This window comes from Zosterops lateralis (assembly GCF_965231275.1).
Source record: "Zosterops lateralis genome assembly, chromosome: 28".
NCBI lineage: Eukaryota > Metazoa > Chordata > Aves > Passeriformes > Zosteropidae > Zosterops > Zosterops lateralis.
Window position 1 is genome coordinate 3058214 of NC_139788.1, and position 17189 is coordinate 3075402.

Below are 17189 nucleotides of genomic sequence, written 5' to 3' on the forward strand. Positions count from 1 at the left end.
ACTCTGTGATGCTGCAGGGGTAGCCCTACACCCCAAATCACCCTAAAGTCATCACCCTCCTACAGCCTCCAGCCCTGCACCCTCTCACCTGGCCCAGACAGACCAGAGGCTTCCTGAAACTCCCAGAGCCTCACCTGCCAACTGACTCCCCAGCAGGGAATGCTGCATGGCCAAGCCTCAGCTCTGGGAGCTGGGCACCCCGGGAGGATGGCAGAGAATGCAATGTCCCAGTGAAATCACAAAGCCAAGATATGTCCTGGGACAGGAAAGGGGAACAGCCCCACTCACACTGTTGCATGGCTGAGCCTCCAAGGGGCTGCAGCAGCCCCACAGCCCCATATTTCCATGGCATACGAGGGACCTGGCAGAGCAGGACTGGAGCCACTCCATGACATGCTCCAAAGGTGGCTTTCCAAAGCCTCTTTGCCTGTGGGTCCCACAGCATCACCCAGAGCAAAGGAGCATCTCAAGGCTCTGGGACAGCCTGGCACTGGATCCAGCCATGTCCATGGTCCTCCTCCCTGCAGTGGAGTCAGTCTGGAGCAGGGGGCAAGGTGAGGAAGGGGCAGCCATGGGTGTAGAGGGCCTGTGGCCATGCTCCAACAGTGCAACATGAGAGGGCTCTGAATGCCATGCCAGCCCAAGTCGATGGGCTTATACAAGCAAGGATTGATTGATCACTGCTGCAGGCAGAGCCCCGCTGTGTTGGGGTTCTGGGTCCTGCCCCGCCATTCCCGTGGTGCTGGGAACAGCTGCCCTCCCTGAGCTGATGGAAAATCCGATGAGCTCATGATGAGCACGGCACCCAGCCCTGGCTGCTGCATGCCCCAGCACTCCCTGTGCTCCTCAGCCCTGCAGCATGGGGTGCAACACTGCCATGGCTCTGTCGGGCCAGTCTGGGCAGGGGGGCTGCGCCCCAAGGCCCAACACCTGGCCCCGACAATGACTGTAGGGACCCAAAGGGATCAACATCCCAACGTCAAAGGATAACTACAGCCACAGCTCAGCCCGGCCAGTGGGAGCTGACGCTGTGTGAGTCTGGGAGCAAACAGGGATAAGGATGGCAAACAAACCCCGCCAGCACCTCTGAGCAAAGTACCGTGTGGAACAGCCCATCCCACCCATTTCCACCTGCTCCCTATCCCTCTGCTCCCACCTCTCTCCTCAGCCCCTGGACTTTGCCCTGGCCCCAGGCTGCTCCCACCCTGCTGCTGTGTGACATGGTGCCCACAAGGGCTGATCTGAATCCCTGTCCTCAAAACACTTCAGCTGATTCTCACTAGCCGTGGGGCAGTGACCCAACAGGATCCTGGGGACGAGTGTCTGTCCCTGTATCCTGTCCTGGGGTGGATGGATGCAATAGGAACCCATCACCGGCAGCATGTCAGGACAACAACCAGACCTCCAGCATCTTGCCATGGGGCTACGCCACGGCCCATGGCAAATCCCGGCTGCTGCAGGACAATCCCCTCTGGGTGTCAGTGACAAATGGGCCAGCAATGGGCTGAGCCACAGCGGGCTGCGCCCTGCCCTGCCACAGCTCGCGCCTGCTCTGTAATTATCCCAAGCCGCATCTGTAATTAGTGTCCTGATGTCATGGGGTCAGGCCTGGGCAGCCCCACGCGCTCCCCGCCACCCCCACCTTGGCCTCCGGCCCCGGGGCTGGAGGAGATCACAGTCTTTTCAACACCATCCGGAGGAGCTCCTGCCCAGCCCCGGCTCCCCGCCAGCATTGCTGCCGGAATCACATCCCAGCGCTGTTCCACAGCCCCCGAGCTGCTGCAGGGTTGGATCTACCCCTCGGGCCAGCGCAGGGCTTGACAGCTCCAACCACTGCATCTCTGCCCCCTTCCCTGCAGCATCCTGCCCGCTCCCTGGATCCTGCCAGGGAAGGAAGAATGGCCAGCCCCTGCTGTCCCGAGCCTCCCAGGGCTGCCAGTCACCCGCTCCCTCAGCACAGGGAATGCGCTGGAGCGGCCCTGTGGCTATAAATAGAGCCGGGAACGTGTGGCCGCAGCACTCGCGGGTCCGGGAGGCCGCTGCCCCGAGGTCGGAGTGGGGCATGGGCAGGGTGTGGGGCTGCGGCAGCGCCTCGGGGTGGGACAGTGACGGGAAGATGGTGAAAGCACTGAGCAGGGCAAGAGCAGTGCGGTCCTGCTCCAGGGAGATGCCAGCACTGTGCCGGGAGGATGGAGGGGAGGCCCCACACAGCTGCCACGGAGCACCAGCACTTTATTGCAGGGCAGAGAACCACCACACTGCCCGTGGCACACGAGGTACCTCGCATCCCTTCCCTCTGCCAGCACCCCGTGGCCACCACCACCGTTAACACCCGCGTAAGGGCCGTGCCGTGCCGGTGACACTGAACTGTGCACTCAGCACCTCCGAGGGTGCCCGTGTCTTCTGGCCTGGCTGCTGCCCACCAGCAAAGAGGGTGAAGGTGCCGGGCTCCAGGCGCCAGTCCTGTGCCCAGACAGCACGCTGCTCGGCCAGCAACTGGAAGACCAGCTTGGCCTCCTGGCCAGCCAGCACAGCCACGCGGCGGAAAGCCACCAGCTGCCAGCGGGGCACCGGCACGGAGGACTGCTCCCAGCGCAGGTACAGCTGCACCACCTGCACAGAGGGATGGGAGTCAGCACAACAGGACTCCACAGCAGCCCCCTTGCAGGGGGGAGCTCAGGCACATCTGTACCCCGTACAGCCAGCTCAGGGCAGGGCAGCTGTGCCCACCTCCTCACTGTCCCGCAGCCCCGTGTTCTCCAGCACCACAGACACGGAGAGGTTGGCACAGACAGGCAGCACTGGGGGGCTCAGCACCAGGTCCCGATAGTGGAAGGTGGTGTAGGACAGTCCATACCCAAAAGGGTAGAGCGGGGCCTCCTGCCCATAGTACCGGTATGTCCGTCCCTCCATGGTGTAGTTCTCCATTGGTGGCACCTGTGGGACAAGGGGCCAGCAGAACAGGGCAGGGCTGGGCAGACACAGGCAAGAACCAGCCCAGCATCCCACAGCTGCTCCGGCCACCAAGGCAGGGAAAGGCTAAGGATGCAACAAGCAGCCCTGGCCTTACCTGGTGCATGCCTGCAGGCCAAGTGGCCGGCAGCCGGCCAGCCGGGCTGGCCCCTGCCTCACCCAGCAGGACCCTGGCAATGGCCAAGCCGGTGGCCTGGGCAGGAAAGAAGCAGGCCAGGATGGCCCCCACGCCGTCATGTGCCTGTGCCCAGCTCACGTCCAGGGGCCCCGCGTTGAACAGCAGCAGAATGACAGGGCGCCCAGCGGCTGCAGGGAGGTGGCTGTCACTGAGAGCCCTGTAGTGGCACTGCTGGGATGGCCCCGGGGTGTCCCATGGATGGGGAACACCTGGGTGGGTTGAGGTCCCACAGAGCCCCTACCTGCCTGCACAGCATCCTGCAGCAGGTCCAGCTGGTGCCCCGGCAGGGACAGGTCCCTCCGGTCTCTTGCTTCTGTCTCCACATCTACTCCTGGGTGGAGACAGCCAAGGGAGAGCCCCTTACACCCCTGCAGACAGGCCAGAGGGGCACTGACAGCCTCAGAGGTGGCTCATGGGCACTTCCCCTCTCCCAGAGCATTCCCCCTGGCAGTGCCCACCCAGTGTCCTCGCACTCTGACCTACCTGTCCCCAGGCAGACCACCACGATGTCAGCTGCCCCCACCACCTTCACCAGCTCTGCCCGTGAGTATTGCCAGCACCGTGGCTCGCTGCAGCCCGCTGTGAAGCTGACATTGGCCCCCAGCATCTCCAGCCCCATCCTGCACCAGAGAAGAGCAGAGGACACGGGGGCAGCTGTGCCCCAGAGTCGAGCCACAATGAGGACAGGTCCCTTACCCTGGCCACCAGCCAAGGGCCAAGCAGCTCCAGCAGCAGCCCTGGACAGTGCCCAGAAGAAGGGAACAGGAAAGAGGGGACGTGAGGTGGGACCACGCTGTCTCACCGGGGTGTGTAGATGTACTGAGGATCTGGCACTGGTGCATAGTCCCCAAACAGCACCCGGGGATTGTCAGCAAAGGGACCCACAACCTGCAGAGGGCAGAGGGGTGAGGGCAGGCACCAGCAGTCCTGTCACACCTGTGTGCCATGGGTGTGGAGCCAGCATGTCCCTCTGCCCACCACCTTACAGGGGCTCACCGCAAGGTGCTGGCCAGACAGGTCCTGGGCCCGCAGGGGCAGCGTCCCCCGGACATTTTTCAGCAGCACAAAGCTCTTGACAGCAGCTTCCAGTGAGAGGTTGCGGTGCTCAGGGCTCTGCACCACACTCAGGTCCAGGGAGCTGTAGGGGTTCATGGCTGGGGGGTCAAACTCCCCCAGCCTCATCCGTGTGTAGAAGAGGGGCCGGACTCGGTCACGCAGCATCTGTGGAGACCCCAACCCCAACACCTCAGTTGTGCTTGGCAGGGACAGCCCAGGCTCTCTGCCCACACTCTGGGTCCTACTCCACTCAGCTCACCTGCAGTGTGATGTTGCCCATGGCCAGAGCCTGAGGGATGTGCATGAAGACGTTTCTCCTCAGGCCATAGGAGAGCTCCAGGTTGAGGCCAGCGTTCACCGAGGCTGCCATGCCAGGGAGAAGGGAGAACTCCCATCATGGCTGCACAACACCTGGGAACCACCCCATGCCCAGCCCATGAGCTCACCAATTGCTGTCTCCAGGAAGCTGTGTGTGTAGCGGTGCCCCAGCATGATGAGCTCCACAGCCCCCTCGTCGCTCACCACGTACCCATCAAACCCCCACTCGCCACGCAGGATGTCTGTCAGCAGCTTCTTGTTGGCACAAGCAGGAACGCCGTTGATCCTGTTGGAGAGGGGATGGGGCAGCCCGGAGAGCAGGGCACTGGCCGTGCCAAGGGCAGCCCAGCCCAAGTGGCCCCTGCCACGCTCCACACCTGTTGTAGCTGCACATGAAGCTGTAGGAGCCAGCACGCACACAGGCCTGGAACTGGGGCAGGAAGGTCATGCGCCAGTCCCGCTCCAGCACCTGTAAGGACCACGGCAGAGTGGGGTCAGCACCTGGAGTGTCCCCTGCCCTCTTAACACCCCCCACCCCGCTGTGCTCACCTTGGCATTGAAGCTTAGCCTGGAGACAGGGATGTTCTCAGGGCCTCCGTGCACACTGAAGTGTTTGCAGCCAGCGCTGGCCTTGATGTAACGGGGGTGCTGGCCCTGCAGCCCCTGCACAAAGCTGCGGGCCAGCTCCCCAGTCAGGAACGGGTCCTCCCCATAGGTCTCCTGTCCAGGGCACAGACAGGTCACCTCTGGGAGCCCCATCCCCACATTCCCACAGCCTGGCAAGCCATGGCCACGTCCAGCTGGTCAACCACGGTCCTTAGTGGCCTGATCCCAGCCAGGGTTCACTCGCCCACGCTGGCACCTGGTTCCTCCCCCACAGTGGGTGTCTCATGATGTTCAGGACAGGGCTGAAGCAGCTGAGCCCGGTGTGGTCACTGTAGCGGCCAGCAGCAGCAAAGCTGTTGTGCTTGGCTCTCACCTCGGTGGCCGTGGCATTGGCCACACGGTAGATGAGCTCAGGGCTGTGGGGACAGCACAGGGGTGTCAGGGCGGTGTAGGCAAGGGGGGACCTGTCTCACAAGGTCCCATCCCACACCCCCGGTCCTCGGTGCTGGTACCTGAAGGCGGCGGCAAGCCCCAAGGCCTGCGGGAAAGCCGTGGCCCATCCCGGCGCCTCTCCGTCGCCCCGCAGACACTCGGTGTTCCAGTTGTAGGGCGCGATGCCCAAGCGCGGGATGGGGGGCGCGGGGCCGTTCCACACCGCTCCCCCCCTGGCCACCTGCAGGGCAGCGCCGCTGAGCGGGGAGTCCCGCGGGGGCCCCCGCCGGCTCCCGCCGCCCCCTCACCTGCAGCACCAGCTCGGCGGGGCTCAGCCGGCCCAGCAGGTCGTCGAGGCGGCGATGCCAAGGCAGAGAGGGGTCCCAGAAAGGGAAGCGGGGTGTCTGAGCCCGGACCGCCCCCGCGCCCAGCGCCGCGCTCAGCGCCAGGACCCGCAGCCCCAGCGCCGCGGCCGGGAGAGCCCCGCGGGGCACGGCACGGCTCGGCCCCCACGATCCGCACGGCATGGCCCGGCCCGGCTCCCAGGAGCTGCACAACACTGCCCGGACCGGCCCGGCCCCCGAGCTCCGAGCCCCCGCGATGGGCGCGGCGGGGCGGAGCGGAGGCGCTGCAGCCGCTCCTGCGCCCACCGGACGGGGCGGAGCGCGGTGGGACGGGGCGAGCCAGGGGGGCCCGGGGCTTTGCCAGGTCCCGGCCGCCCCCCGGGCCGGTTTGCGAGATTCACCCCGTGCATCGGGGGCTGTATTCGAGGGGCGGCGAGCCCCGCGCAGCCCGGCCCCGCCGAGGGGTTCGCAGCTTTTCGGTTCCACCCGTCTCCCGGAGCATCTCCCGTGTGCGGGCGGGATCCGGCAGAGCCGCCCGACGCCGTCAGACCGGATCTCGGTGCCTTCGGCTGCAGCGGGGCCGGCTCAGCCCCTGCCCAGGGCCGGGGAGCAGTAACGGCTCCGCCTGGGAGGGATCCCCGTGGGCTCACTGGGCGGCATGGCAGGACACGGACTGAGATGCCACCGCAGGTGCCCTGTGAGCTCCTCATGTCCTCCAGCTCAGCAAGGGCTGTGTGCCCCTCCTGCCCCCACCGCAGGTGCCCTGTGAGCTCCTCATGTCCTCCAGCTCAGCAAGGGCTGTGTGACCCTCCTGCCCCCACCGCAGGTGCCCTGTGAGCTCCTCATGCCTGCCAGCTCAGCAAGGGCTGTGTGACCCTCCTGCCCCCCAGATCAGCACGGAGGGACGCTGCCAGGGACCTCTGCGGTGACCAGGGACACGGTGTCTTCTTGCATTGGATATCAGGGAAAGGTTCTTTTCCCAGAGGGTGCTGGCACTGCCCAGGCTCCCCAGGGAATGGGCACGGCCCCAAGGCTGCCAGAGCTCCAGGAGCGTTTGGACAACGCTCTGAGACACATGGTGGGATTGTTGGGGTGTCCTGTGCAGGGCCAGGAGCTGGACTCCATGGTCCTTGTGGGGGTCCCTTCCAACCCCGGGTGTTCCAGGATTCAATGATCTCCACCAGCACAGTGGGGCCAGTGGCAGAGAGCACAAGGTGGCATTTGGGACTGGGACCAGGAGGGGACCTGGCACTGCAGAGCTGGAGACAGGGAGCACAGACATCCCTGAGCACAGATATCCCATGAGCTCAGTGGCACAGTGGAGGTGCTGCTGGCAGCCCCCCTGCCCAGCACAACCCCACCACGCTCCAGTGCCAGCCCCAGTGCCTTGCAGCTGGTGGTGTCCCGGGGATGAAGCCTTGTAAGGCAATGCCAGCAGGTCACCAGAGCCCAGCCTGTCCCCAGGCTCCTGCTCGGTGGTGACAGCCAGCCAGCTCCCAGCTGCTGGATTCCTGAGCAGCCAGCAGGAGTGGGGGGATCCTCCTGTGCCCAGAGCATGTCCTGCCCCCAGCACTCCACCCCAGCTGGGGCAGGGCTCAGCACTCCCTCAGTGACACGTCTGGGACAAGGACATAATGGGATAGATAAATAAATAAACAAACAACAGTAGATTAAATAAGTAAGTAAACATCACCAGGCACAGTCTGTCTGGGAGCAGAACCTGGTGCACTGGGGGCCATGCTGGCCTGGGAGGGTTAGGGGAAGCTGGGTTGTTCCAGGGAATATTCCCTGCAGTTCCTGCAGCCCCAAGCCTGGCTGGTTTCTGTGACACCCTGTCTTTTGCCCTGTTCTTGTAGGGTGATTTGCAGGCCTCACAGGATGGAAACCTGCTTGTATTCCACATTGAGTCACAGCCTAAGGTTCCAAGCCTGCCCAGTCCTGCCAGCACAGGGCTTGCTTCATCCACCCACAGACACCAGCTGCCCTTTCCCCAGGAACCAGCCTCTGCCGAGCCCCTGGAGCTGGGCAAGGAATGCACAGAGTCAGGCTCACCGAGGGCTGGCCCTGGCAGAGCTCAAGGAGCGTTTGGGGAATGTTCTCAGGTGTATGGTGGGATTGTTGGGGTGCCCTGTGCAGGGCCAGGAGCTGGACTCGATCCTTGCACGTCCCTTCCAGCTCGGGATATTCCACGATTCTATTCCGATTCCAAGGTGGCAGTGTGGCACCAAGGTGGGAGCAGGAGCACCGAGAGAGGCTCCTTTCCCACGGTGAGCCCCTTGCTCTACCGACGGCTCATGAGGCATTATCGACCCCACAACATCAGCCGGGGCTGGGGGGAGTGGCGGGGAGGCCTGCAGGGAGCCGGGACCACCAAGACCGACCGTAGGGAGCAGCACCGGGGCCACCATTCCGTCACCGGCCGGGCAGGGGGGCCTCACGCTGCCGGCGGACACCCCGGGCCGTGAGTGAGGCCGGGGGGGCAACGGGAGCGGCGGTCCCCGGACGGGCCGGGCCCAGCGCGGCCTCGACGGCGGCTCCGCCACGGTTACGGCGGGCGGTAGCGCCCCCTAGCGGCGACCGCGGAAATCACCTGACCCCCCTAACACGCCGGGATTGGTCGGTGCTTGGCGGTTACGTGTTGCGGGATAGCGCACCGTCTGTACGCGCTATGCACTCTGGGATTTGTAGTCCAGCCGGGCGGGCGGGGTGCGGACGGCGGCGCGGCGGGGACTGCGTGTCCCGTGGTGCCCCGCGGCGTCCCGGAGGTTCCCTTGGTGTCCCGCGGCGGACGGAGCGGCCGGGCCGGGCCGGGCCGGGCGGACACGATGTCGCGGCAAGGCGGGCGCGGCACCGAGAGCAAGAAAATGGTAACGGCGGGGCCGGCGCGGCGAGAGCGTGGCGTGGGGCAGCCCGGGAAACCGGCCCGGGGCGGGGGTGATCGGGCCCGGCCTGCAGCGCCCGGTGCGGCGGGGCCCGGCAGCGATCGGCGGCACCGGCCGCTCTCGTTCAGGGGAAGTTCGCACCCAAAACGCTCCCCTGGCGTGTCTCGCTTCCCCTCTCCAGCTCATTCCGCGTTATCAGCCCGGCTGAGGCAGGAACTGAGAGATGGAGCCTAAAGCTCCAGAGCTGAACTCGAACGCTGGGTCAAACCAGGTCGAATTAATTAATTTTTAATGCAAAATGAGTAATAAAAAAATAAAATCTGGGGGGTTCTCCCTCTGTGGCCGTGAGGAGGTGCTGGGCCGGGCTTGGCTGCCCCCTCCTGCCTCTCCACACCTGAGGGGATTCTTTTCTAGGGGTTCAGCTCCTTAAATACAACGATTATGTAAAGAATTGTGTTAATTCACTGAAGTTCTGACACTTCTGTAAACATAGAGCAGATGCATAATGTGGAGATTGTCAAATAATAAAAATACTGGGAAAGGCCTGGGCACTTCAGTTACATCAAATGAGCTGAAAACAATTTTTTTTTAAAATCCAAATCTGAATTTAGGAGTTTGCCTTATTGTATCAGCTTAAGTTACCTTTAATATCAATGTCTCAGCAATGTGAGATCAGCTCTGGGTGTGCTGGGGCTGATGGTGGCCGTGGCTCACCTGGATTCCCTCCATCCATCCCCATCCCCTCTCCACCTCTGTCTTTACTAAAACGACTGAAACCCTTAAAACCAACACTGCCTGTTCTGCATGTCTGTTAAACTCTCTGCCAAGTCTCTGACTCCAGCTGAGCCAAAGGAACTTCCACCTTGTCCTTCTGTTAATGTGAATTGCCCAATCTTTAGTTTTCTGAGGGCAAAGCTAGTTTTTAAGTAAAACTCCCAAAAGAATGTGTGAGTTCTTTAGATCCAAAGTGGAGCAACAGCTCCCAGCAGCCCAACTGGTTATTTTCATACCTGAAGCCTTAAAGTTCATCCCATTCCACTCCCTGCCATGGGCAGGAACACCTTCCACTGTTCTGGATTGATCCAAGCTCAGTCCAGCCTGGCCTTGGACACTTCCAGGGATCCAGGGGCAGCCACAGCTGCTCTGGGCACCCTGTGCCAGGGCCTTGCCACCTTCACAGGGAAGAATTATTTCCTAATCCATGAACAACACAAGGTGGAATTCCCTGTGTCCTCTACAAACCAAATTTCTATTTGTTTGGGGGTGTTTCCTCTGTGTGTTTGTTGTGGCTTTGTGTGAACTTACAGTGATCTGTGTTGTCACTTAACTCTGATCTTGTCTCTTTTCCCTCCCTGCCTGCTGCTGCTTTCATTCTCTAGTATTGGTATTTGCCATTCATTTCACCTTCTGCCTCTCTGCAGCTCATGGTAGGTGACAGATCCCAGGTCAGCCCCTGTGATCCCTCTGCATGCCAAAACTGACAGCAGAAACCAGTGCTGGGGGTTTGTTTGTTCCCCAAAATACTTCCTCTTGCAGAGTTTTGTTCTGCAGCCTGCAGACCTTGTTAATCACTGGTCTGGCTTCATGGCTCCCAAAAAAATGCTCTTTGACATCATTTAAGGGTAAAGATTGAAAGTAGTGGCTGGGAGAGGAGAACTTTTCCCTTTTTTCACAAATTTTCTGCAAATCTGACAATTGTGCAAAGAAAACATGAGTGACCTTGGTCCTGGCCAGTCCCAGAGTGGATGTGCACAGCACCTGAGTGCTGAGCTGGCCTGGGTTTGGCCTCCCTGAGCCTATTCTGGGTCTGAGGAGATGATTTCAATCTGTGAAGGAAATTCTGTGCCTGGACAACTTTCTAGGACCAGAGGAGTCCTTTTTCTTGGTACAGAATTTCATAAATCCCTGACTGGAGGAGCATTTTGGGCCTGTTGGGAGGACCAGAGCTGGAGCCTGACGGGCACTGCCTGCTTGTGACATGTTCATGAAACAGAGGGAAGAGTTTGAGTCAGATCTCAGCTCTAGGCCTGTGCTTGAGGTAAATTCAGGGCCCTGCCATGGCACCTCCAGCTATCCAGGAGGTGCTGGTCTCTTTCTCAAAATCCCAGAATAGTTTGGGTTGAAAGGGATCTTAAAACTCATCCAGTTCCACCTCCTGCCAAGGGCAGGGGCACCTTCCATAGACCAGATTCCTCCAAGCTCCTGTTCCGAGGAGAATGCATTTGTTGCCAGAATTGGAGCTGGGATCTCTCCTTATTAAGCACCAGATTGCTTTGAGACAGCAGGTCCCTGTTGCCCTCCCCGTGCCGAGGGCTGGACACGGAGGCAGCGGAGCCCGGGCGGGTTCTGGTGGGTGAATCCCTTTTCCTGTGCGCAGAACTCGGAGCTCTTCACGCTGACCTACGGCGCCCTGGTGACCCAGCTCTGCAAGGACTACGAGAACGATGATGATGTCAACAAGCAGCTGGACAAAATGTGAGTGGATGCACAAATTGTGTGGATCTGCCATGCCGGAGCTGTGTGGAAACTGGGATCACAGCAGAGATCACAGACACACCTCTGTGCTGCTCCAGGAGCAAAATCCTGGCAGGCTGAAGTTATTTGACACTGACGTTTCTCAGATTAGACTTTGCTTCTTCGCCGTCCTCTTTTATAAATACTTGTTGTCTGTTGCTGTCAGGCACACAAAAGTCAAGCAGGCAGCAGCAGGTCAAGCAGCAAAAGTTCTGATTTAATTTCTGACTCCATCTACTTATATACACTTTGTACAGAAGGCCAAAGATTGGCCAAAAAGGTCACCCCCTTATGAACATCACCGTCAGTCACATTCCTCCTCCTAGAGAAGAAATATGTAAACACAATAGATAATTTCTAAAAACACATATAGTTTACATGAAGCAGTGTGAGAATCATGCTGCAAAGGTTCAAAGGCTCAAAAGCAAGAAAATTCAGGGTGACAGTTGTCTTTCTAAAGCTGTGTGCTCTGGTCCCTTCACAGGGGTTACAACATCGGTGTCCGGCTCATCGAGGACTTCCTGGCCCGTTCCAATGTTGGGAGGTGCCATGATTTCCGTGAAACTGCCGATGTTATTGCAAAGGTAAGTGTCCAAGCACAGCTTTGTCAGGTTTTTTGGGGGGTTTTTGCACTCACAGGACTGTTCTGAGAGTTTGATGAACATTTTAGGGAGGGAAAAAAAGCTTTATTCCCAAGTACTGCTGGCTGGTGGGAACTGGAAGAAAGGAGAGATGTTTGCAAAGTTTGCAAACCCCTCAAGTAATTTTACAAAGATCAAAGCTGTGCTTTTGCCTCACCTGTTCTTGTTCCTCCTGTTTGCCACAACAGATTGCATTTAAGATGTACCTGGGCATCACTCCAAGCATCACCAACTGGAGTCCTGGGGGTGATGAGTTCTCCCTAATCTTGGAAAACAACCCCTTGGTGGACTTTGTGGAGCTCCCTGACAACCACTCAACCCTCATCTACTCCAACCTGCTCTGTGGGGTGCTGCGAGGTGCCCTGGAGATGGTGAGCCACATCTCTCTTTCCCTTGGGATGGGTGTTTGGATAGCCAGGTGTCAGCAGATACTTGAATTCTGGTCCATGTTCATGACTTCTGGGTTTGCTTTGAGCTTGAAACACATTCCCAGGAGAAGGGCAGAGCTGCAGGAGCACTTGGCTGCTGTCATGTGTGGCAGCTGAGGCCCACAGGTAGTGCCTGAGCCCCTTCAGCTCATGATCCAAATTCAAGCACTTTGTATCTCCCTGAGTTTGTATGAAGCTCCAAAATCCTCACTCTGCATCTGCTGTGAGCCCTAGCTGGGAATTGATCAGGATTTGAGAGCTGTGTCTCAAATTAAGGACTATATAGAGCCCTGTATGTCATGTCATGCCCTTAGAGCCCTTAAGCTGGTGCTCCAGGACCGTTCAGTCCCTGGAGAAGCTGCTGTGAAGAGGGAGTTACCAGCTCCTCTCTCCTCTTCCCTCACTTAGGTGCAGATGGCTGTCGATGTGAAGTTTGTCCAGGACACCCTGAAGGGCGACAGCGTCACAGAAATACGGATGAAGTTCATCAGGAGGATTGAAGACAACCTTCCAGCTGGGGAGGAGTGAACCACGGCCCCGTCTCGCTGGGGACTGGAGGGACCAGCTGGGTTTGGCCATTAGCTTTCCTCACAGATCCATAGGGATCTCCTGCCCCTGCACACTCAGACTGACTCACTGACTATCTCAGATGTTATTTTCTTCTACTCTCACTTCCATCCTCTGTAGAAGACGATTGTCTGGTTGGTGTTTATTTCCCAGGTTCATTCTGAAGCTTTTTCATCAGGTGGTGTCCTTTTCCCTCCCCCTGGGGGCTTCCTATGCTCAGTTTCCAGTTGTGACCTGGGCTGTGTGAGAACAACTGCTCAGACTCCAGGAGAGCTCCAGTCTCTTCACATCTGCATCGGTGAAGAGTTGGAAACCAAGAAGTGGAGACCAAGCTACAAGAGCCCACTGATTCCCTGCTAAACCCTGTCCTTCCTTAAATGAGGTGTTTAAAATCCATTTGGAGATGTGTGTAGTGTTTCTGTAGATCAAACTGGCTTCCTGCACTTGATTCTGAAGTCACTGGCAAATGCAGGCTTGATCCAAAGGGGTGGCTGAGGAGAGCTGTTGGAGTGCTGGCACCAGGGCAGGGCAAAAAAAAAAATCTCCCAGAAATCTGGGAGCTCCATGGCCTTTACAGTGTCCCTGCCCCAGAAGCCTCACCACTCCCCTCTCAGGAGGGGAGGAGGTCGAACTCCAGTGGAGCAGTAGGAACTATTTTACATGGAGAAAGATTGGCTAAAATGGCATTGATGCTCCACAGTGGGCACAGCCCAGGGCTGCTTGAGGGGTCACAAAGTGAGAACCAAACTCGGGCTGAGGCCTGGGAGGTGTTAAAGACATTTCAGGCTCTGTTGTGCTGTTGGGGGATGTAAAGGCTGCATGGTGTGGAGGTGATGTCAAGGTTTGTTCTCACTGGTGTCCAGGCAACAGCAGAATTTCCCAGTTACTTGGCACTTGCTGCTCTGAAAAATAAACACATAAAGAATTGTTAGATAACAAAAAGCAAGAGATTGGAACATCAGCTTCCTCTGCCACCCAGAGCCAGAGAACACAGTCAGGCATTGGGTTCCCAAATCACTTTACGTAGCATGAAGGCACAGCCCCTCGAGGTCTTTGTGACCTCCAGAATTTGTATCGGTTGGTGCCCGAATGTGAGGTGAGATGGAGCTGCCCACTGCTTGTGCTGCTCTTTTTTGGCTTTTCTGGAGGAATGTGGGGTCATCTGGCACTGGATGGCTTACCCTGTCCCTTTTTTGGCCCCAGAGTCCCTTTGGATGCCCTGTGAAGGGCCAGTGGGTGGCTGTCAGAGCAGTAAGAGGCATGGGGGTGGCCCAGTGGTGGCAGGTGGGTGTTGGTGGCAGAGATGCCACATGGTCACATTGCAGAGCTCAAAACCATCCCTTATTTCTCATTGTTGACCATTCCAAGTCACTTTAAAGCTGCATTTTAGAAGTAATTGCATTAAAAGAATCGCGGTGTCAATTCTTTGGTCTCCTCTTTCCTGTGTCCTGGTGGTGGGTGCTGGTGGGGAGAGGCAGCAGGGGCTCAACCCCTGCCCAAGGCTGGCAGGGTGACAGTGGTGACAAGGTGTCCAGCGCTGGCAGGGTGACAGTGGTGACAGGGTGTCCAGGGCTGGCAGGGTGACGGCAGAACTGCACCAAGAATTCCTGGCTGCCAGCGAGCCTGGAAGCTGCTGCCTGGAGGAACCTGCCCAGTATTCCACACACGGAGGGACTGGGGGCAGACACTCAGTGTGGCTGGCTTGAGGTCTGAATCCACTGTGTGCTCCAGTGGCTGGGACTCTACTGCCAGCCCTGAGGCAGCTGCTGCAGAGCCAGGACTCTCTGTGGGCGTTTACAGTGGCAAAAAATCACCTGGAGGGGCATCTGAGCCTCCTCTGCTGCCAGCTCAGTGCTGCTCCATGGCTGGCATCGGCCATGTAGTGCTGCTGCCAGGAGACAAGGAACAGCAAGAGCTGCTCTCCAGGAGCAGTTGATGCTTCCCTTTCTTGTGTAAGTGCTCCCCAGGAGCCCTGCTCTGGTGGGATCTCTGCTCTGTGTTTGCAGGCATTCTCTGCTCCGGGGTCACCCTGCAGTCACACTCCATCCCCAGCACTGAGTGCCCAGGACTGTGCCCTGAGGATGGGGAAGTGACTTTCTTTTGCAAGAAAGTGTTTTGTTTTTTTTCTCTGGAGCTGGCAAGCACCACGTGCTGCCGGCCTGGCCAGGAGTGGGAGCCAGCCAGGGCAACCCCAAACAGCCCCAACGTGCTCCTGAGGCTGTGTCCCAGAGGGCCTGGGGGGAGTGAGATCCCTTGTCCTCACCCCTGCAGAGAGTGGATCCTGGACTCCTGCTTCCAGCCCCTTGGGAATTACAGTAATTTGCTGGGGCGACAGGGTCAAAACCAGCCCAGACCTTCTGGAAGAACAAAAAGCAGAAATTGCATTAAGTAAATTAAAACTGTCTACTACTGAGCAGCTCGCTGCAGACAAGGGAGAATATGCAAAAAGCTCTGTTTGAAACCTACTAAATATTACCATGTGCTGTTTATAGGAAACAAATGGGGAAAGGCATCTGCATCAATAAACCCCAACGTGGCTGGGCTTGGACTGAAGCCTTTCCACGGCTCTCGGTTATTGAATACCCGTCGCTTTCATGTGGTGCCAGCCCTGACCCCTGACACATACCGCGGAGGGGAAAGTTGACTTGTGGGAATAATAGACATTCCTAGTGAGCAATTTAACCTGGCAGGAAAAGAGGCGACTTCCAGCCTCTCACATCCCTGCGTGATATTGGAGATGACAATAGCAACAAGTCAAGGAAAGGGGGGGGGATGTGGGACATGGGGTGGGGGCGGTGCTGGAGACTGACACTGTGGGACCCCAATGCTTTGGGGTGAGCCCCCCATCCACCAGCCTGAGCACCCCTTGATGGCATCAGCCACAGCTCTGTGTCCCAGGCACATCCCAGGCTCCCACAGCAGCAGGGTGCAAGAGGTTGGTGGAGTGCCCTCAGAGGTAGAAGGAGCCAGCCCTTGTCCTTCTCTCTCCTGCAGGAAAGTGGGACATTGGCTGATGGAGCACACTGGCAGGAGCTGAAGGTCAGTGTGTGACTCACAGGGTCCAGGATGAGGGTTTAAAGCAGTTCATGTACTCATTGTAGGGACAACCTGGCCAATATTGGAAAACCTGGACAACCTGGGTACTTCTGGCTGGTGGTGAGCCCCAGCCATGAACCAGGTGGTCCCTTCTCTACTCTCCAGTGAGAAGCAGAGCTCCCAGCCCCACTCCTGTCACCTAAAACAGAGTGGGTGACATCCCTGGGCACTGTGCAGACCCCACAATCCAGCACTTGCTGAAGGGGCAGTGATGGTGCCAGGAGAGGATCCTGGACGGGACAAGAGAATCTCTCTGGGAAAGAAGTGTTTCCGGGCTGGTGTCCTCATTGCTGGGGCAGCTCCCACAGCTTTCAGCCAGATGTGCTTGGCCAGGGTGCCAGGCACTCTCTGAGGCCGTGCGAAGGATCTTTCACCCTCAAGGGCTCGTGCACTGGGGATGGAGGTTGTTGGCAGGGCTGGCGTGGTGGCCACAGGGGACAGGTGGGTACCAGCCAGTGGAGCCAGCAGGGACAGGCAGGTACCAGCCCCTTAGGGGGCTCTGGCCTCGTGTCCTTAAACACCTGCCACATCCAGCTGTGGGATGCTCAGCTGTGGGATGCTCAGCTGTGGGATGCTCAGGTGTGGGATGCTCAGCTGTGGGTACCACTCAGGTGCAGATCCAACTCCCCCCAGATGCCCAGCTGTGCCCAGCCTGGCTGAGCATCTCCCCACGCTTGGCACCACACAGGCACCAAATCCATGAGAACACGTTCTCTGGCTGATAATGACCTGGCGACTTTGGCTACCTGGATGTTTTTATAACCCTTCCTGGGCCCCTGGGCCGGCTGACAAAATCCTCTCGCAAGGCAAAGCCACGCTGCACCCCCCTGCCCTGGCCCAAACACAGTTTCCAAAGCTGGGAATGCCTCTGGCAGCAGCGCCGGGTCAGGGCAGCCCTTTGGCGATGCTCCTTGGCGCCCGCCCTCCCGCAGCATCCCTTGCCAAGGCGAGGAAGAGGAGGAGGTGTCTGCAGTTCCTCCCTCGGGTCAAGGGCCACAGGAGCAGCCCCGGCAGCGCTGCTCGGAGCTGAGCCACGTTCTGGTGGCGTTTGGTATTTGGGGTGACGGGAAGGAAGCTCCATTGTTCCTCTTTTATTGTTTTGTGTTTCCTAAGCGGGATCGGCACCCTCCTCCCACGCTCTGCCCGGCCGCGGA

General features: G+C 58.9%; 2 protein-coding genes across 2 annotated transcripts; one reads left to right on the forward strand and one right to left on the reverse strand.

The window, feature by feature from the left end:
* Positions 1-2325: 2325 nt before the first annotated feature.
* Positions 2326-6090, reverse strand: LOC310919804 (uncharacterized protein; the record flags this gene model as incomplete). The annotated part of the gene is made up of 14 exons (XM_083879350.1): positions 2326-2613; positions 2731-2937; positions 3071-3279; positions 3393-3482; positions 3635-3771; positions 3954-4039; positions 4148-4372; positions 4467-4570; positions 4654-4811; positions 4903-4994; positions 5075-5245; positions 5388-5547; positions 5644-5804; positions 5872-6090. The coding sequence occupies 14 exons, from the start codon at positions 6088-6090 to the stop codon at positions 2326-2328; spliced, it is 2307 nt and encodes a 768-aa protein (XP_083735476.1).
* A 2545-nt stretch (positions 6091-8635) lies between these two features.
* TRAPPC3 (trafficking protein particle complex subunit 3) lies at positions 8636-14361 on the forward strand. Its single transcript, XM_083879687.1, has 5 exons — positions 8636-8774; positions 11167-11264; positions 11788-11887; positions 12133-12315; positions 12781-14361. Exons 1-5 carry the CDS (start codon positions 8733-8735, stop codon positions 12898-12900), a joined length of 543 nt encoding a protein of 180 aa, XP_083735813.1. The 5' UTR covers positions 8636-8732; the 3' UTR covers positions 12901-14361.
* Positions 14362-17189: the final 2828 nt, after the last annotated feature.